The following is a 15,708-nucleotide window of genomic DNA, read 5'->3' as shown; positions in this document are numbered from 1 at the left end:
CTCCTGGAGCCTAAGGACTGATAATGTGAACCCCTGTGACACCACCCTGCTACCTCACCATCAGCCAATCAGAGAACTGTGCACAAGCTGATTACAGACCCTGCAAACCCTTCCCCCCTCTCCCCCCCCCCACTTCCTTCAGGGAGCTTGGGGCTTTTTAGGGCATGAGCCACCTGTCTCCTTGCATGGCCTTGCAATAAACCTTTCTCTGCTCAAACTCCGATGTTTCAGTTTGTTTGGCCTCACCGTGCATCGGGCACACGAACTTATGTTAACAGAGAAGGGCTCTGAAAATCAAGTAGAAGCTGCCCTTTCATATGGAACATTTACATTTTTAAGGGAAATCTTTATTTGTAAGTGTGTCTCCCTGCCTGTACCTGAAAGAGGAGAAAGACCAAATCTCTAGAAACTTTTATCAATGGAGAAGACAATGACAAATCTCTATCACAATCACCTTTGTTTACTATGCTTTTCCTGGTAACCTCCCATAACAGACTCTCCTCACCCTCAACATCCTCTTTTATCTTTAGCTGAAGACGGTATTTAACGTGGGAACTTTGGCCATTTTGGCAAGTTACTCAGTTTTCCTGGGTTCTTCCATGTATACATGTTATTAAACTTTGATTGTCTCCTTTTTGTTACCGAGTCCAAGCTCGCTCTGCTCACCGCAAGACAGGGCAATAAATCGGGAGACGAGGTGTTGAGGCAAGGAATAGCAACTTTACTCGGAAAGCTGGGCGTCTGAGAAGATGGCAGACTAATGTCCTAGAGAACCATCTCATTGGGGTCTGGATGCTAGGTTCTTTTATAGAAGGGGGTGGGGAGGCGGAGGTTAGGAAATAAAGTTAAAAGGCCATAAGTCTTGCAAAATATCCCCTGGTTTGACCAGCCTCGGGTAGGGGATGTGTTAATTTCTTCTTTCTTGCAGCCATTCACAGGTGAGCAGAGTCAGAATGTTTCCCTGTGAGCTGAACAAAAGCTGTGACAAAGCGAGAGAGAGGCATGGACATATATACACTAACAAACGTAAAATAGATAGGTAGTGGGAAGCAGCCACATAACACAGGAATATCAGCTCGGTGCTTTGTGACCGCCTGGAGGGGTGGGATGGGGAGGGTGGGAGGGAGGGAGACGCAAGAGGGAAGAGATATGGTAACATATGTATATGTATAACTGATTCACTTTGTTATAAAGCAGAAACTAACACACCATTATAAAGCAATTATACCTCAATAAAGATGTTAAAAAAAAAAGTTTACTGCGGTAATCCAAAAGAGAGATAATAGTGTTATCAACCCATCTTAGGAGAAAGGATGAACACAATGCTATATTCACAAATGGAATATTATATAGTAATGAAAATGAATTTTAACTCAACAATATGGGTATATCTTATTGAGTGAAAAGAAGCAAATTCAGATTACCTATGACATGATGCCTTTCAGACAAAAACAACTAAAATTAAAAGCCTATATTGTTTGGCCATGTGTATGTATCAAGCAGAACTATCTTTTCAATAAGTAAGGGGACACAAAATACAGAGGAAGACAAGAGAAAGAGTTGTAGTAAAGTTTAGGTTATTGTCAACGTTCTGGTTCTTACAGATTTGGTAATGGATTAAAGAATGTTCACAATTTAGGGTAACGCAAAGTCTTAAACCAGGCGTTATGATTAACCCCGTTTTGCATATCTGCGGTCCACCCGGGTTGGGGACAAACCAAGGATTTGGGAAAAGTTTCCCATAAGTCCAAAGGCGAAGTATGAGCCGCGTCCCTGCTGCGTGAGCTTCCATTTCACGGCCCCATACTGAAATGGGATGAAGTCAAGGATGAGGCCCGCATGGGAGCTATAGAGGCAAGCTTATTACTACAAAGAGAAAAAAGACGCCTTCTCCTTCAAAGTCTGAGGACTTCAAGACCGTAGCGAAGACGCCTGGGAAATGGAGTCCCGGCTCCTGAGGAGATCCGAAGGCTTCTGGGAAGCGCAGTCCAAAGCCGGCCCGTCTCCTTCTGCGCAGCCTCAAAAGTCTCTGTGGAAGGACGCCTGGGGGCGTATTGCAGCTCCGTCCTTCCACCGGAAGTGTCCGATCGGAACCAGCCCTGTGGGAGAGGTGAGTCCGGCTCTGGGGCCTCAGATGTCCGGCCCTTTGTCCCCTTTAAACACCCAGTCCCTATCATGTTACCTTCGGGATTGCAGCAGCCCTGTGGCGCTCTGGACCGGGACCTCAGAGGAATCCCGAGGAAATGTGGAACTAGGTTTGGCGTTGGGAGGGCGTTTGCGCCCTCCTATTTCGGGAAAGAATATGGGTTTCCATAGTTACCTCCGCCGCGCGTGACGTCATCGTTGAGGGCTAAGAGGGCGTGGTTGGGGGGGCTCGGGCATTCCTGCTTGCGGAGATTATAGGGTCACTGGTAAGAGGAGTGGCCTGACCCAGTCGGGCAAGGCGAGGAAGGGTGGCATCTGTCTTGGATCGGCTGCGTTCTGCCAGAAGAAAACTGCCCCACGGTCCGCCCCTGACTCCTGCTTCTCATGGGAGGAGTAATCTGCCTTTTCGCAGGAAAAGTGGGGACATCCCGGCATCCTCATGAAATTTACTCACGCAGTAAATATTTAGTAAGGTTTCCTGTGTAGCGGGGAGGCCGCGAAGCCAATATTGAAACCAATATCTCGTTCTAGAATGAGAGAGAAGACAGCAAATCAGGCAGTTGTAAGACTGTAAAGTGCCTCAATTTGAGAAACACAAGGTGCTGTGAGAGCTGTGAATCCCTTGCTCTCTGGATTTCCCCTAACTGCCATCCCTCCGCCAACAAAACTACCCCCCCACCCCCGTCCTCCTCCTACCCCAACATACACACCCAGAACCTACCCATTCACCAGGAACCTACTCATCCAACAGGAAGCCTGCACTTGACGAAACTTCCACCTTTCCCAGCGTAACTAATTACTCCCTACTCTCTGTCCTAATGGCATTTGTTTACATATCTGCTTAGCTATTTTTGTAACTGCTCCAACACAATGATTGTAAAGCACTAGATGCTCAATAAATGTTTATTAGCTTGAGATTAGTAAGACATTTGAAACCCAGCTTTAGGGGGTATATATCAAATCCTTGAGAACTAGATGATTTTATCTAGAGTTGTGGACTGTTTTAAGTGGATGAGAAGTGATTAAACATCTGAAGACAGAACTTTCAGCTATGTGAGGAGATAACATATGTTGTAGAATCAGCTGCTTAGCATGATAATTTAAGTTTAAGCTAGGAACTGTGGATTCTGTAGGCCTACTTTACTGTTCATCCTCCTACGCTAAATGAGATAATGCCCATAAAGATTTAAGACACTACCTGGTAAACATTTATCACGTCTAGAAAACATAACAAGAAGTGAACTTAGGTCTCCATATCAAAAGAATGTCCCAATAAATTATGAAAGATTGAGACTGATATATATACCATAGCTCTAACCCCCCATTTTCCTCCTCTATCATTGCTAAATTTTGTTCTTACTTTCACCCCCTCAAACTCTGTTTTCCAAGGTTCAATCTGAGCCTGTGATCTTCATCTCATACTCTTGGAGAATTATCCTCAATATTTATCTTTAACTGCCCTTTCTATGGATCTTATCTAAATTTGTATTTCCATTCCTAACTCCTTTCCATTAAAATCTCTAAATATCTGTTGGAAATGTTTTTCTAAGTGGACGTCTCATCATCTAAAATACAGAATATCCAAAAGACAAAGCAATTAGGAAACTTAAATTTCCTAATTTACATTTTTATCTAATAAATCAAGAAATGTGGGAACTTAAGAATAAATATTAATAATGCATGGTCCTTAACCTCATGGAGCTCCAGTCAATTGATGAAAAAAAAAGAAAACAGCCAAACAACTAAAAATAATACAGGTTAATATGTGTTGCATCCACAGATGTTGTTTTAGGAACTGTAGGAACTCAGAGTAGAGTTGGTGAATTCCTTATAAGAGGTAGTGCAATTCTTAGTCACTCCAATTACACCCTGCAAGCTGGTCTCTATCAATCTGCTGTTCTTTCCCACTTCCTCGACTCTTTGCTCTCCCTTCCTTTTTGCCTTTCTGGATCTTTCTCATCCTTTATTGTCCAGTTTAAGCCCCACCACCTGTAGGAAATATTTGCACACATACACACACACTCCTTCCTTACCTCAGAGCTCTTAAGATATTCAGTGTCTCTACCATGCAATTTGTTTAGTACTTCGGCTTTCAACATTTATCAAACATTTTCAATGTGTGTGTCACGTGAAACTTGTTTTGTTATTTAAATGTTTTGTATCCACGTGTGTTTTATGTCATTTCTTTCCAACTATTTTGCAAAATCCTTGCAAACTCAAATACTATTTTTTTAATTCCTTATATCTGTACATCAGAATAGAGAATATCTAGGCATACCCCATACTAACCAGGTCAGCATATCCAGGGGCAGGGCCAAGGAATCTGTTTCTAACAAAGTTCCCACATGACAGTTAGGCAGTGAGCTCAGCTCTGAATTCAGACTTTCTTGGAAACCACTGCCATATAACTTCTGGCTCAATGCTTTGCTGTGTTAAGATTCTTAATAATGTACATGTCTGTGCAAGAGTCAGTAGTCAGCTTGGTGAAGTGTTGAGTAGAAGAACGTGAAAGATTGGTACTTGTGTTTTGCTATTGTACTCTGGGGCTTCGCCTCTCAATTCCTTTATTCAGTTTTTCAGTCCAGACACCAGACTGACCATTCCAAAGTGCTGATAAGACTTGAGGAACTCATATCTTACAAAAAGACTAACAAAAGACTGATAAGCAAGTCTTGGCGCTGGTTTATTATAATTTACTGGTGATACTGGTTTATTATAATTTACTGGTGATACGATAGGCCTCAATGTCCAGGACATAGACTGAGCCATGAAACCAGAAAGGCAGAGAAGGAATTGTTGGGACAAAAGGAAACCTACCTGAGACTTTTGGGGAAGAAGCTAGTTACACTGACTGAAATTGTTAACCTCTGGCTGTCAAGAAAAGTTGCCCTATTTTATTATTTAAGAGATTTATAAGTAATCCTAGTTCCACATTCTGAATAGATAATTATAACATTCTAAGCTTGTATTTCCCCCACACTTTTATGAGTATAGTAGCCTCTTTATGTTTCTATCTTTTCATATTGGTCCATCCTAGAAATAAACAATATATCTCCACAAACATTATTTGTCAGGCCATTCTGCTCAGAAGCTTTTGTTGGCTCCCCAGTGCCTAAAAGATAAACTCTGAATTCATGAACTTGACATTTGAAGCTTTCTTCAATAGGGCCTTTGTCTCTATAATTTCCTTATACAAACCTACTGACATTTTGCTTTCCCACTTCTGTGTTCCTACCATTAACCAGTTGTTCAAGCTGTTCCTTGCTTGTAATTTCCTATTTCTTTCTCCCACATCCTAGTCAAATCCTATCCATTCATCAGAAGGTAGTTTTTTAATTAAGCTTCTGACCATTGTAACCTACTGTACTCTTTTCCATCTCCAACTTTATGAAGCACTTCTGTCATTTTTCTGTTTTGATGGTTATTTTCTTTATGACTAATAAATAATTTAATTGCATGTGACAAGTTAACATTCAATATTGCCTTATATTTATATTGTCTTATATTTAATATTTGAAATTTAAATTATCTTATTTTTAAAATAAAAATTTAAGCTGCTTTTAGGTAGAAATTATGCAACAGTTGTATTCCACAAAACAGGTATTTTAGTGCTTTTAAGTGTATAATGAAGAATAACTATTTCTGTGATGTGATATTTTGTCTTCCTAGACAGTAATAACAATTTTTTTATCCCTCAGGAGAGCTCTTTAAACTAAAAAAGGCCTTTCACAGAGCAGAAGTGGGATTCTGATCATACATTTTATCTCAGGATGACAACAGAATCAAAGAAAGCTGCAGCTCAGAACCTTCAAGAGGATGAAGGACTTCTGATAGTGAAGATTGAAGAGGAAGATTTTGTCTGGAAGCAGGACACTTGCTTACAGAGAAGTGATACCCTCAGGCAGGAGCTCTGCCGGCAGCTGTTCAGGCAGTTCTGCTACCAGGATTCCCCAGGACCCCGTGAGGCACTGAGCCGGCTGCGAGAGCTCTGCTGTCAGTGGCTGAAGCCAGAAACCCACACCAAGGAGCAGATCCTGGAGCTACTGGTGCTAGAGCAGTTCCTGACCATCCTGCCAGGGGATCTACAGGCTTGGGTGCATGAACGTTACCCAGAGACTGGAGAGGAGGCAGTGACCATACTGGAAGATTTAGAGAGAGGCACTGATGAAGCAGTACTCCAGGTACAAAGGGGATGGGAGATCTAAGACCTCCAGGACGGGTGGAGTCCCACAAAGGGAGAAAAGGGCCTGAGATTGATATCTAGTGAGCTTTGTAGGAACTCGTAGTTCAGTATGTAGTTATGTCTCCTTCCATCTCCGTTTGGTACCATACTACCTTTTATAATTGAGTCAGACTTAATTCTTCCTTCCCCAGTTTTATATTATTGAGTTGGCCAAAAAGTTTGTTCAATCTGAACGAACTTTTCGGCCAACCCAATACTACAGGAGGTTCTCTTTGGTTTTGGAAGATGTTTAATTCCAACAGGGATTCTCTCGTAAGCTCAAATGTACTTTGTTTTTCTCAGATTCCAGTCTGTGGACATGGACAAGAACTATTCAGGAGAAAAGTGGCACCCCCTGGACCACCACTTAGTGTCCAGTTCCAGCCAGTGAACACCAAGGTCCTTCATGGTGCTTCAGAACCCCAACTCCTACTGGACCGTGGTAAGGGACAATACTCTCTGTGGTGCAGGTCCCTGAAGAACTGGGACAGTGAACCTCCCTTCTCATGTTAGTCTTCATAACTGTAGATGGTCCTTTCCTTTATTACTTCATGAGAAATCGAGAACTTTTTTCTTGTGTGTCATTGGCCAACCAGAAAAAGAGAGAGAAAACTTTGTTTCTTATCCAAAATGTCTCCTTTTTTTCATTTGTTCTTTATCCATAATATTTCCAAAACATGAGATGTTTTCATGTTATGAGCAAGTTAAAGGAAAGAAAATGAATGAGTTGAGATGTCAGGGAATGAGAAAAGAAGCAAAAGGGAAAGAAACACATTCACAGAAACAAAACATGTTCATAGAGAAGCACATACAATGATAGAGCAAAAGAGAGGCAAATATGTGATGATATACTCAGAAATAGAATATAATTCACAGATACATAGAACAAGATCCATATTGTTGCCTTTGTTTATTTTACTTTTGGTTTTACAAAGCTCTTTTATGTTTTTTTTTTTTTTTTTTTTTTTTTTTTTTTGCGGTACGCGGGCCTCCCACTGCTGTGGCCTCTCCCGTTGCGGAGCGCAGGCTCAGCGGCCATGGCTCATGGGCCCAGCCGCCCCGCGGCATGTGGGATCTTCCCGGACCGGGGCACGAACCCGTGTCCCCTGCATCGGCAGGCGGACTCTCAACCACTGCGCCACCAGGGAAGCCCCTCTTTTATGTTTTTATAGAAAGTTGGCCATACTTGCACTGACTACCTCCACAGAATCCTCGTTGCTATTCAAAAACTCATTGTTTAAAAAGTTCATGGACTTAATATCACTTTAGGTGTATAGGGTCCCAAAAATAAACCCAAGAGTAAATTACAGTAATTTTTAAAAAATTACCCAAATTCTGCTTTCAAGTTTGCTCTGGAAACATTTCCGTTCACCCCACCTAAAATTGTAAATTTTCCCACCCTAAGACCAGCACTGCCTAACCCCCTTTACTGCCTAGCTTATTCTACACAAAGGACACCCTATAACAAAGAAGGACTGCTTGATTCCAGCATGATATAGAGTCATGAGCACAGTATGTGGTTGATGAGCTAGAAGGTAGGAATTTTGAGGACTAGATCATAGTCCTAGAAACCAGTCTGAAGAGCTCAGGTGTGTCGTAGAAGAGATTAAGGGTTTCTGAGTACGGTGTAAGAGGATGACAGGGTTTTTTGTTGTTGTTGTTTTATTTTTGGCTGCATTGGGTCTTTGTTGCTGTGCGCGGGCTTTCTCTAGTTGCAGCGAGCTGGGGCTACTCTTCGTTGCGGTGCATGGGCTTCTCATTGCGGTGGCTTCTCTTGTTGCGGAGCATGGACTCTAGGTGCGTGGGCTTCAGTAGCTGTGGCACATGGGCTCAGTAGTTGTGGCTCGCAGGCTCTAGAGCACAGGCTCAATAGTTGTGGTGCACAGGCTTCAGTAGCTGTGGCACATGGGCTCAGTAGTTGTGGCTCACGGGCTCTAGAGCACAGGCTCAGTAGTTGTGGTGCACGGACTTAGTTGCTCCGCAGCATGTGGGATCTTCCCGGACCAGGGCTGGAATCCATGTCCCCTGCATTGGCAGGCAGATTTTTAACCACTGCACCACTAGGGAAGTCCCAGGATGACTGGGTTTAATGACAATTAGTCTGGTAAGGGTATTTAGGATGACTGGGAAGAAGAATAGCTCAGAGTTAGAACAGCAAGGAGGCTGTTACAGTTATCTAAACAGGAAGTGGTGAGGTTCTATAGTAACAGAAATGTAAAGAAAGGGAGGTATATAGGGGACGTTTAGCAGAAATGACAGAATTTGATTATCCATGAATGATGAAGAAGAAATGGAAGGGTGGATTGGATGGATAGATGGATGGAGGTTTCTCCCACCACATACATACCTCAGAGTCATTATAACTTTACTTTTCTCAATGCATCTATATCCTCATCTGCTCTCTTTGAGATTGTGCCTCCCTTTCATCCTCTAAGCCTAACACTAGAAATATCATAGACCCAAAGTTCCTCAAGAGCCCTCTCAGTCACATTGCGTAGTTCTTTCTCCTTACTTTGTTCCCCACCCCCATTCTTGCTGGTGGTGATCCTCTTCCTAATCTTTTCTGTTGTATCTGCTCATCCTCGGATGTCTGTTTCCTCTCTCTGCCAACCACTGCATAAATAACTTGCTTTTACCAATTTTTCTTTCTTTTGTATCCTCATCCATCAGTCCTCTAATTCCAAAGGCCACACATTTTTAGAGTGGCCAAATGAAGTACCAATAGGTAACCATCTTGCGTGTACCTCAAAGTTTTATTTTCTATCAGCTCAGCAAACAGGTATTTACCGCTTTATTTTTTCATCATTATTTTAGATAATGAGAATGAAAACAGTGGATCCATGCCAAAGCTGGAAATTTATGAGAGAATGGAATCGCAGAGAATTATATCAGGAAGAATTTCAGGATTTGTGTCAGAAGGATCTGCTGAGCCTCAAGACATCTGTAAGTCTACAGGCAGGTTAAAGAGACAACAGGAAAAAGAATCAGGGGAGTCTCAAAAACCATCATCAGCTCAGGATGGAGGTTTTAGTAAAATCCTCACCCACAAAAATACACTTACAGGTGAAATAATAAGCTATGATGGTTGTGAGAGAAGCTTAAATCTGAACTCAAATGAATTTTCACACCAGAAATCTTGTAAACACAGTACCTATGACCAAAGTTTCAAATGGAATTCAGATTTTATTAAGCATCAAAGAATTTATGCTGGAGAAAAAATTCACCAATATGGAAAATCTCTCAAGAGCCCAAACCTTATTAAACATGCAGTAATTTTCAGTGGAGAGAAAACCCATCAGTGTAATGAATGTGGGAAAGCTTTCAGACACAGCTCAAAGCTTATTAGGCATCAGAGAATCCACACTGGAGAGAGACCTTATGAATGTAATGAGTGTGGGAAAGGCTTTGGGGGGAGCTCAGATCTTATTAGACACCAGAGGATTCACACTGGGGAAAGACCCTTTGAATGCAAAGAATGTGGGAGAGCATTCAGCCTGAACTCACATCTTATCCTGCATCAGAGAATTCACACCAGAGAGAAACCCTATGAATGTAGTGAATGTGGGAAAACCTTCAGAGTAAGCTCACACCTTATTCGACACCTGAGAATCCACACTGGAGAGAAACCCTATGAATGCAGTGAGTGTGGGAGAGCCTTCAGTCAGAGCTCACACCTTAGTCAACATCAGAGAATTCACAAGAGGGAAAACCTATTAATGTAAAGAACTTAAATTCATAAGGAAATAGAAAAACGTGAAAAACATTGAATAAAAGATAAATACTGGGTGAGATGAATGACTGTAAGACCAATGTCTCTTTATTCTCTCTCTCATTCTCAGTTTTCTGTTCTGCATATGATCTTCACCACTATGTGTCTGCTTTCTGTGAGACAGTGGATGTACCTCTTCTGTTGACCGCTAAAATCAAACAAAAATAGCAGAATTTGGGGGAGGCTAATAAGTGGGTTAGTCTATGGCAATGAAAATAAAAAAGAGGACGCTCTTGGGAAATAACCATGATTACAGTGTGGGGGGAAGAAGATTCAGGTAAAGAGACTGATCATCAACTCTAGTTAATGATTCTCCACAAGAGGAGGTAGGCTAAGCCCAGGAGTGGAATAGCTTGAGCAATGTACTGCAGAACAGTTCTTTTGGAAGATTCCTTTAAAGGATGAAGACACAGCACAACTATATTAGACAGTCATGTCAAACAAGAGGACATATGCAGTGGTGGCATTCCAATATGTAAGCCAAAATCTGTGTTCAGAGGTCATGCCAGGAAGTGAACAACTGGAAGAGCATTTAAAGCAAGAGACCATAATCCAGAGATTCAAATAAGACAGGAGGGGAATAGAAGCAAATTAGGCAAGAGCTAGGGTTAGAGGTAAGGAAGGGTGTTCAAATTGAACTAAACCTTAGAATTTGGAGGAGATACACAGTAGTATAACTGGGATTTTACTGCCACGTACGCTGTGGGGGTTTTGGCACCTTCCTGGGTAGGTGGATAGAGAGTGTAGTTCTGGGGAGCTCTCTTGACAGAAATAGGGTTCTCTGGCTACTGACAATTGTGGAAGAGGGCTTAAGGAATTAGTACTAAAAATATAGGTCCTGAAACTTTATTTCATTGCTGCTGGCTGCTATTCTCTCCAAAAAAGACCTAGAGGAGAGTGTAGAAAGGGTAGGTATCTGAGAGAAGAGTGGAGAGGAATCTGCAACAAGTTGGAACTCTACCAATGATTTCAGGATATAAAGGTGAATCCTGCTCTACTTGTTTTACCTTTTAGATGAGGCACATTTGAACTAATATGAGAAATAAAAACATATTTAAGGCCTAAATATTCTATAGTATATAATGCTTTTATATGAAAACTCTGGCTAGAAACAGAACTCCCATATGAGAAGTATAATCTAATGAACAAAATTTTCCACTAACAGGCTTTATAAAAAAAAGTCTTAGCAATTATTTTTCAATGACCTTGAACTAGAAATGTCCTGATAGGATCTAAATAACCCAATATTTGTTTTAAGGTAATGTTGAACCCATAGTTTCTTTTTACAGGCACTGTGCTGATAAAACCTGTCTCATGATTGTACAAATGCTGTTATTTTTACCACTTTATTTTATTTTATTTCCCATTTTATAGTTGAGAAAACTGAGCTGTAAAGTATCTGGCACAAGAACACATAGTAAATGGTGGAAGCGGGATATAAACACACATACTATTCCAGTGCCCTAGTTCTTAACCTTAACCTTGACTATGTCACTGACAGTATGACAACGGGATATAAAATTAGAAAAGACAGTACTGGGGAATTCCCTGGTGGCCCAGTGGTTAGGACTTGGCGCTTTCACTGCAGAGGGGCCGGGATTCAATCCCTGGTCCAGGAAACAAGATCCCGCAAGGCGCTCGGCACAGCAACACAATTTTAAAGTTAGGGGGAAGGGGTTTGTATATCACCCTTTTAGAACACTAATTCACCATACATTTTAAAATCAAGGCGGCAGCAGGGACCTGGTAGGCTAGGCAGCGACTTTGCCCTGAAGGCCCTGAGAGACTACCACGAAGACTACCACCCGCCTGGTTAGCGGGCATTTGGGCTTGTGTGGCCCGGGGGCTGTTGCCCAGGGTTTCAGGGCTTCTGTTGAGGGTCAGGAACAGGATTCCAGAGGTGAAGGTGGCAGCTACAGGAAGGGGCTGCAACTTCAGATTGCCCCCCCTCACACCACACCACACACATGCACACTCACACACCTGTCTATGTTGCTAGTGAACGTCTGCACACCATTTGATCATTTACTGATCATGATCAGAAGTCTTATCTGTAGATTTATTTGTAGTAGAAAACACCAGCATGCTTGGTTTGGTATTTCTGATTTCATCCCTTTGTGGCCAAGCTTCACATTGTTTCCAAATTATAAATTGTATTGTTTGTCTTGCCAAGTTTGTGCTTTCTGTCACATGTGACAAAATTCACCAGTATTGTCAATTTTCCTTTTGAATTAATATTTTAGTGGTTCATTCAATGAGTTTCAAGATGACTAGTCTTCTTTTAACCTCAGTTAAAGATTTCAGTAACCCTTGGCATTTCTCTATGTTAGTAATGATTTATTTTGCCTTAGGAATGACCCCAACAAATCAGCCCCAGGGACAATCCCCTTGAAGCAGAGACTGCCATATACCCGCAACCCTTGGAGTAAGAGTTTACTCAAACTGTCATAGGCCATACTGGCTGCAGCTTTGGCTATTAAATATCAAAAGGAACAGAATAGTCTCCTGACAGTAAAAGAGGAGGACAACACTACTGTGGGAGCAAGGCTGCAAACCTTCAGTCTCTACTCACCCTGACTAGATATATTAGTCTCCGTGTTTCTACTACCTCTTGAGGATGGAATAAGACTGTGCACATTCTTTGTCTATTGTACGCCCTGAGAACTGTTCCCTAAGATGTCTTTCTAAGGTATTAACTCTTGTTCATTCATTGAGTCTTTCACACCCCAACCATATCTTGTTTCCAGGCTGTAGCCAGTGCCTGTGGAATGGGAGTGCATTCCGAATTTCATCATCAAGCGACACAGAAGCCACCAACTATTCCTTTCCAGACTATGAAAAAGACAGCTTAAATGGGAATATCCAGAATTCCAGGCCATTCATGAGCAAGGTGAACATCAGAATCCATCTTGAGAAGAAGGGAGTGGTTGAAAGCTCTGACAGTTATCCAGGTTGAACAGCATCAGGAACACTTTAGACATAGGAAACACCATGCTGAATCAGACTGAATATCCATCCTCTCAGGTACTGCATTCCAGCTTGGGTTGCATCAACAAAGGACATGATGCAGAATAACACACTGCTGTCCTCCTGTTATCAGCATCAGCAGGAAGCTATGCACCAGCTTTCCTAACTTCATTTAAAAACCTACTTCTGGGGCTTCTCTGGTGGCACAGTGGTTGAGAGTCCGCCTGCCGATGCAGGGGATACGGGTTCCTGCCCTGGTCCGGGAGGATCCCACATGCCGCAGAGGGGCTGGGCCCGTGAGCCATGGCCACTGAGCCTGTGCATCCGGAGCCTGTGCTCCGCAGTGGGAGAGGCCACAACAATAAGAGGCCCGTGTACCGCAAAAAAGAAAAAAAAAACCTATTCCTGACTGATCTCATAAAATAAAAATTATCTTTATTTAAACCTATTTGTATTTTCATCATGTGTAATTTCATAGTCTAACCTCTACTGTACATTTAGTGCTTGCTCTGTAAAGTAAACGTACTCTTTAGTCTTAAAATTACCTTTTCTGACTCCCCTGGATCACCTAAAGCCATTTTGTACCCTCTTTCCTATTCCCTTGTAATATAAGCCACATCATCTACCTGATCTTTCAGACTCATCTAAGCCTTGTTTATTTGGGTTTTTTCCTTTAGTCCCTGTAGTCTTAAAGGGTCAGAAATGATTCTAAAATATCTCCTAGATCTGTCCTTTTCATTATTACCTCCTCAACTGAAGAAGGGCCCTTCTTCAATTTACCAGTTACCTGGAAGACCTGCCATTTACAACAATATGGATGGACCTTGAGGGCATTATGCTAAGCGAGGTATATCAGACAGAGAAAGAAAAACACTGCATGACATCATTTATAGTTGGAATCTTAAAAAAATTGAACTCATAGAAACAGAGTAGAATGGCTGTTACCAGGGGCTGCAGGTGGGGGAACTGGGGAGATGTTTGTCAGAGGGTACAAACTTGTAGTTAGAAGGTTAATAAGTTCTAGGGATCTAATGCACAGCATTGTGATTATAGTTAGCAATACTGTATTATATACCTGAAAGTTGCCAGGAGGCTAGATCTTAAATGTGCTCATCACAAAAAAAGATGAGATAATTATGTGAAATGATGGAGGTATTAGCTAACACTAAGGTAGTAATCACATTGCAATATATGTGTATCAAATCCAAATGTATGCCTTAAACTCACACAATGTTGTCAATTATATCTGAATTTTTAAAAAGACAAACACAAAAGTATTTTTTAAATGTCAGTATCTTGAAATGGATTCACTCTGACATGAAACCATGTTTTCCCAAATCCCACTATTCATATGTCATGATTATTAGCTTTTAGATTAATAATAAATAAATGAAATTTTATTTTATTTATTTATTTTTTGGTTGCACCATGCAGCTTGTGGGATCTTAGTTCCGCTACCAGGGATCAAACCCAGGCCCACTGCAGTGAAAGCGCTGAGTCCTAACCACTGGACTGCCAGAGAATTCCCATAAATGAAATTTTAAATTCATGCTATACCAAAGAATTGGATTTAAAAATGACTCTTCCTTTATTCTTTTCATTTTAAACCAAAATTTCTCAGTCTCAAACGTAACTTCTTATAGACCCAAGTTTTGTTTTGTTTCCTGAAATTTAAAAAAAGTCTTAAAATATTAGAGCCCATTTTTCCCATCTGAAGGCACTGCTCTCCGTATTTTTTAAAGAACGAATATTTGGTTGGAAAGACAGCAACCTTTATGTCTTCTGAATGTGAAATTTTTATAAAGGCATAATAACAAATGCTCTGCAATATATACCGTAGGAAAAAATTTTGGTTTATATTCTGGAAACACAATTGTAACCTGTTTCTTAAGTGATATTTGTAAGGTTTTTTTTTTTTTAATGTTTATTTATTTATTTGGATGTGCCGGGTCTTAGTTGCGGCCGCGGGATCTTCATTGTCACATGCGGGATCTTTAGTTGTGGCATGTAGGATCTGGTTCCCTGACCAGGGATGGAACCCGGGCCCCCTGCACTGGGAGCACAGTCTTAACCACTGGACCACCAGGGAGGTCCCTGTAAGGTTTTAATATATATTTTATTTTTGTTTATTTCTTTAATATGTCATACTTTTTCTGTTCGTCCATTTTGCTTTGGCAGAGCCAATACTCACCTGTACTACAACATGCTTAGACCAGCACAGGAATGCATGTATTCAAGATGCCTTCCACATGATACCTTCTTTTATCCTCATAATATCCTTAACTCACCACAGTTACAAGGTTTTTTTCTCCAGTATGGTTTCTCCTGTGCTTGATAAGATTTGAATTCCAGCTGAAAATTTTCCCACATTTATCACCTGTTTGTTTGAAGGCTTCCCCACAGTTGCCTCCCTTGTAAGGTTCCCCACTGAGTCTGCTAGATGGGTAGTGCTAGCTTCAAATATGTGTGACTTACGCAGTCACACAGTGCCTTAGCGCTCAGAAGTGTCCAGCTTTCAGAAGGTCAAGGGCTTGGTTTAATGCCCTGTTGTCACAGTCTTGAAATTCTTAACTTTATCGTTCAAATTGTGTTTTGTAAGTGAAGT

At 41.4% G+C, this 15,708-nt stretch overlaps 1 protein-coding gene across 4 annotated transcripts; it reads left to right on the top strand.

Annotated features, from left to right (window-relative positions):
- The first annotated feature begins 1,266 nt into the window (after positions 1-1,266).
- On the top strand, positions 1,267-11,202 carry LOC116762372 (zinc finger protein 165-like). 4 transcript variants are annotated; one of them, XM_032649269.1, is made up of 4 exons: positions 1,267-2,110; positions 5,844-6,326; positions 6,671-6,809; positions 9,182-11,202. In XM_032649269.1, exons 2-4 carry the CDS (start codon positions 5,916-5,918, stop codon positions 10,087-10,089), a joined length of 1,458 nt encoding a protein of 485 aa, XP_032505160.1. In that variant the 5' UTR covers positions 1,267-2,110; positions 5,844-5,915; the 3' UTR covers positions 10,090-11,202. The 4 variants fall into 4 exon arrangements, with proteins under 4 accessions (XP_032505160.1, XP_032505159.1, XP_032505161.1 ...); XM_032649268.1 differs by having other exon boundaries at positions 1,267-2,255; positions 5,915-6,326; positions 9,182-10,171; XM_032649270.1 differs by lacking the exon at positions 1,267-2,110 and adding an exon at positions 2,156-2,255 and having other exon boundaries at positions 9,182-10,171.
- The last annotated feature ends 4,506 nt before the right edge of the window (positions 11,203-15,708 follow it).

Source organism: Phocoena sinus, chromosome 11, assembly GCF_008692025.1.
Source record: "Phocoena sinus isolate mPhoSin1 chromosome 11, mPhoSin1.pri, whole genome shotgun sequence".
In the NCBI taxonomy this organism is placed as follows: domain Eukaryota; kingdom Metazoa; phylum Chordata; class Mammalia; order Artiodactyla; family Phocoenidae; genus Phocoena; species Phocoena sinus.
The sequence above is the reverse complement of the archived record's forward strand: the minus strand, read 5'-3'. Positions and strand labels throughout refer to the sequence as shown.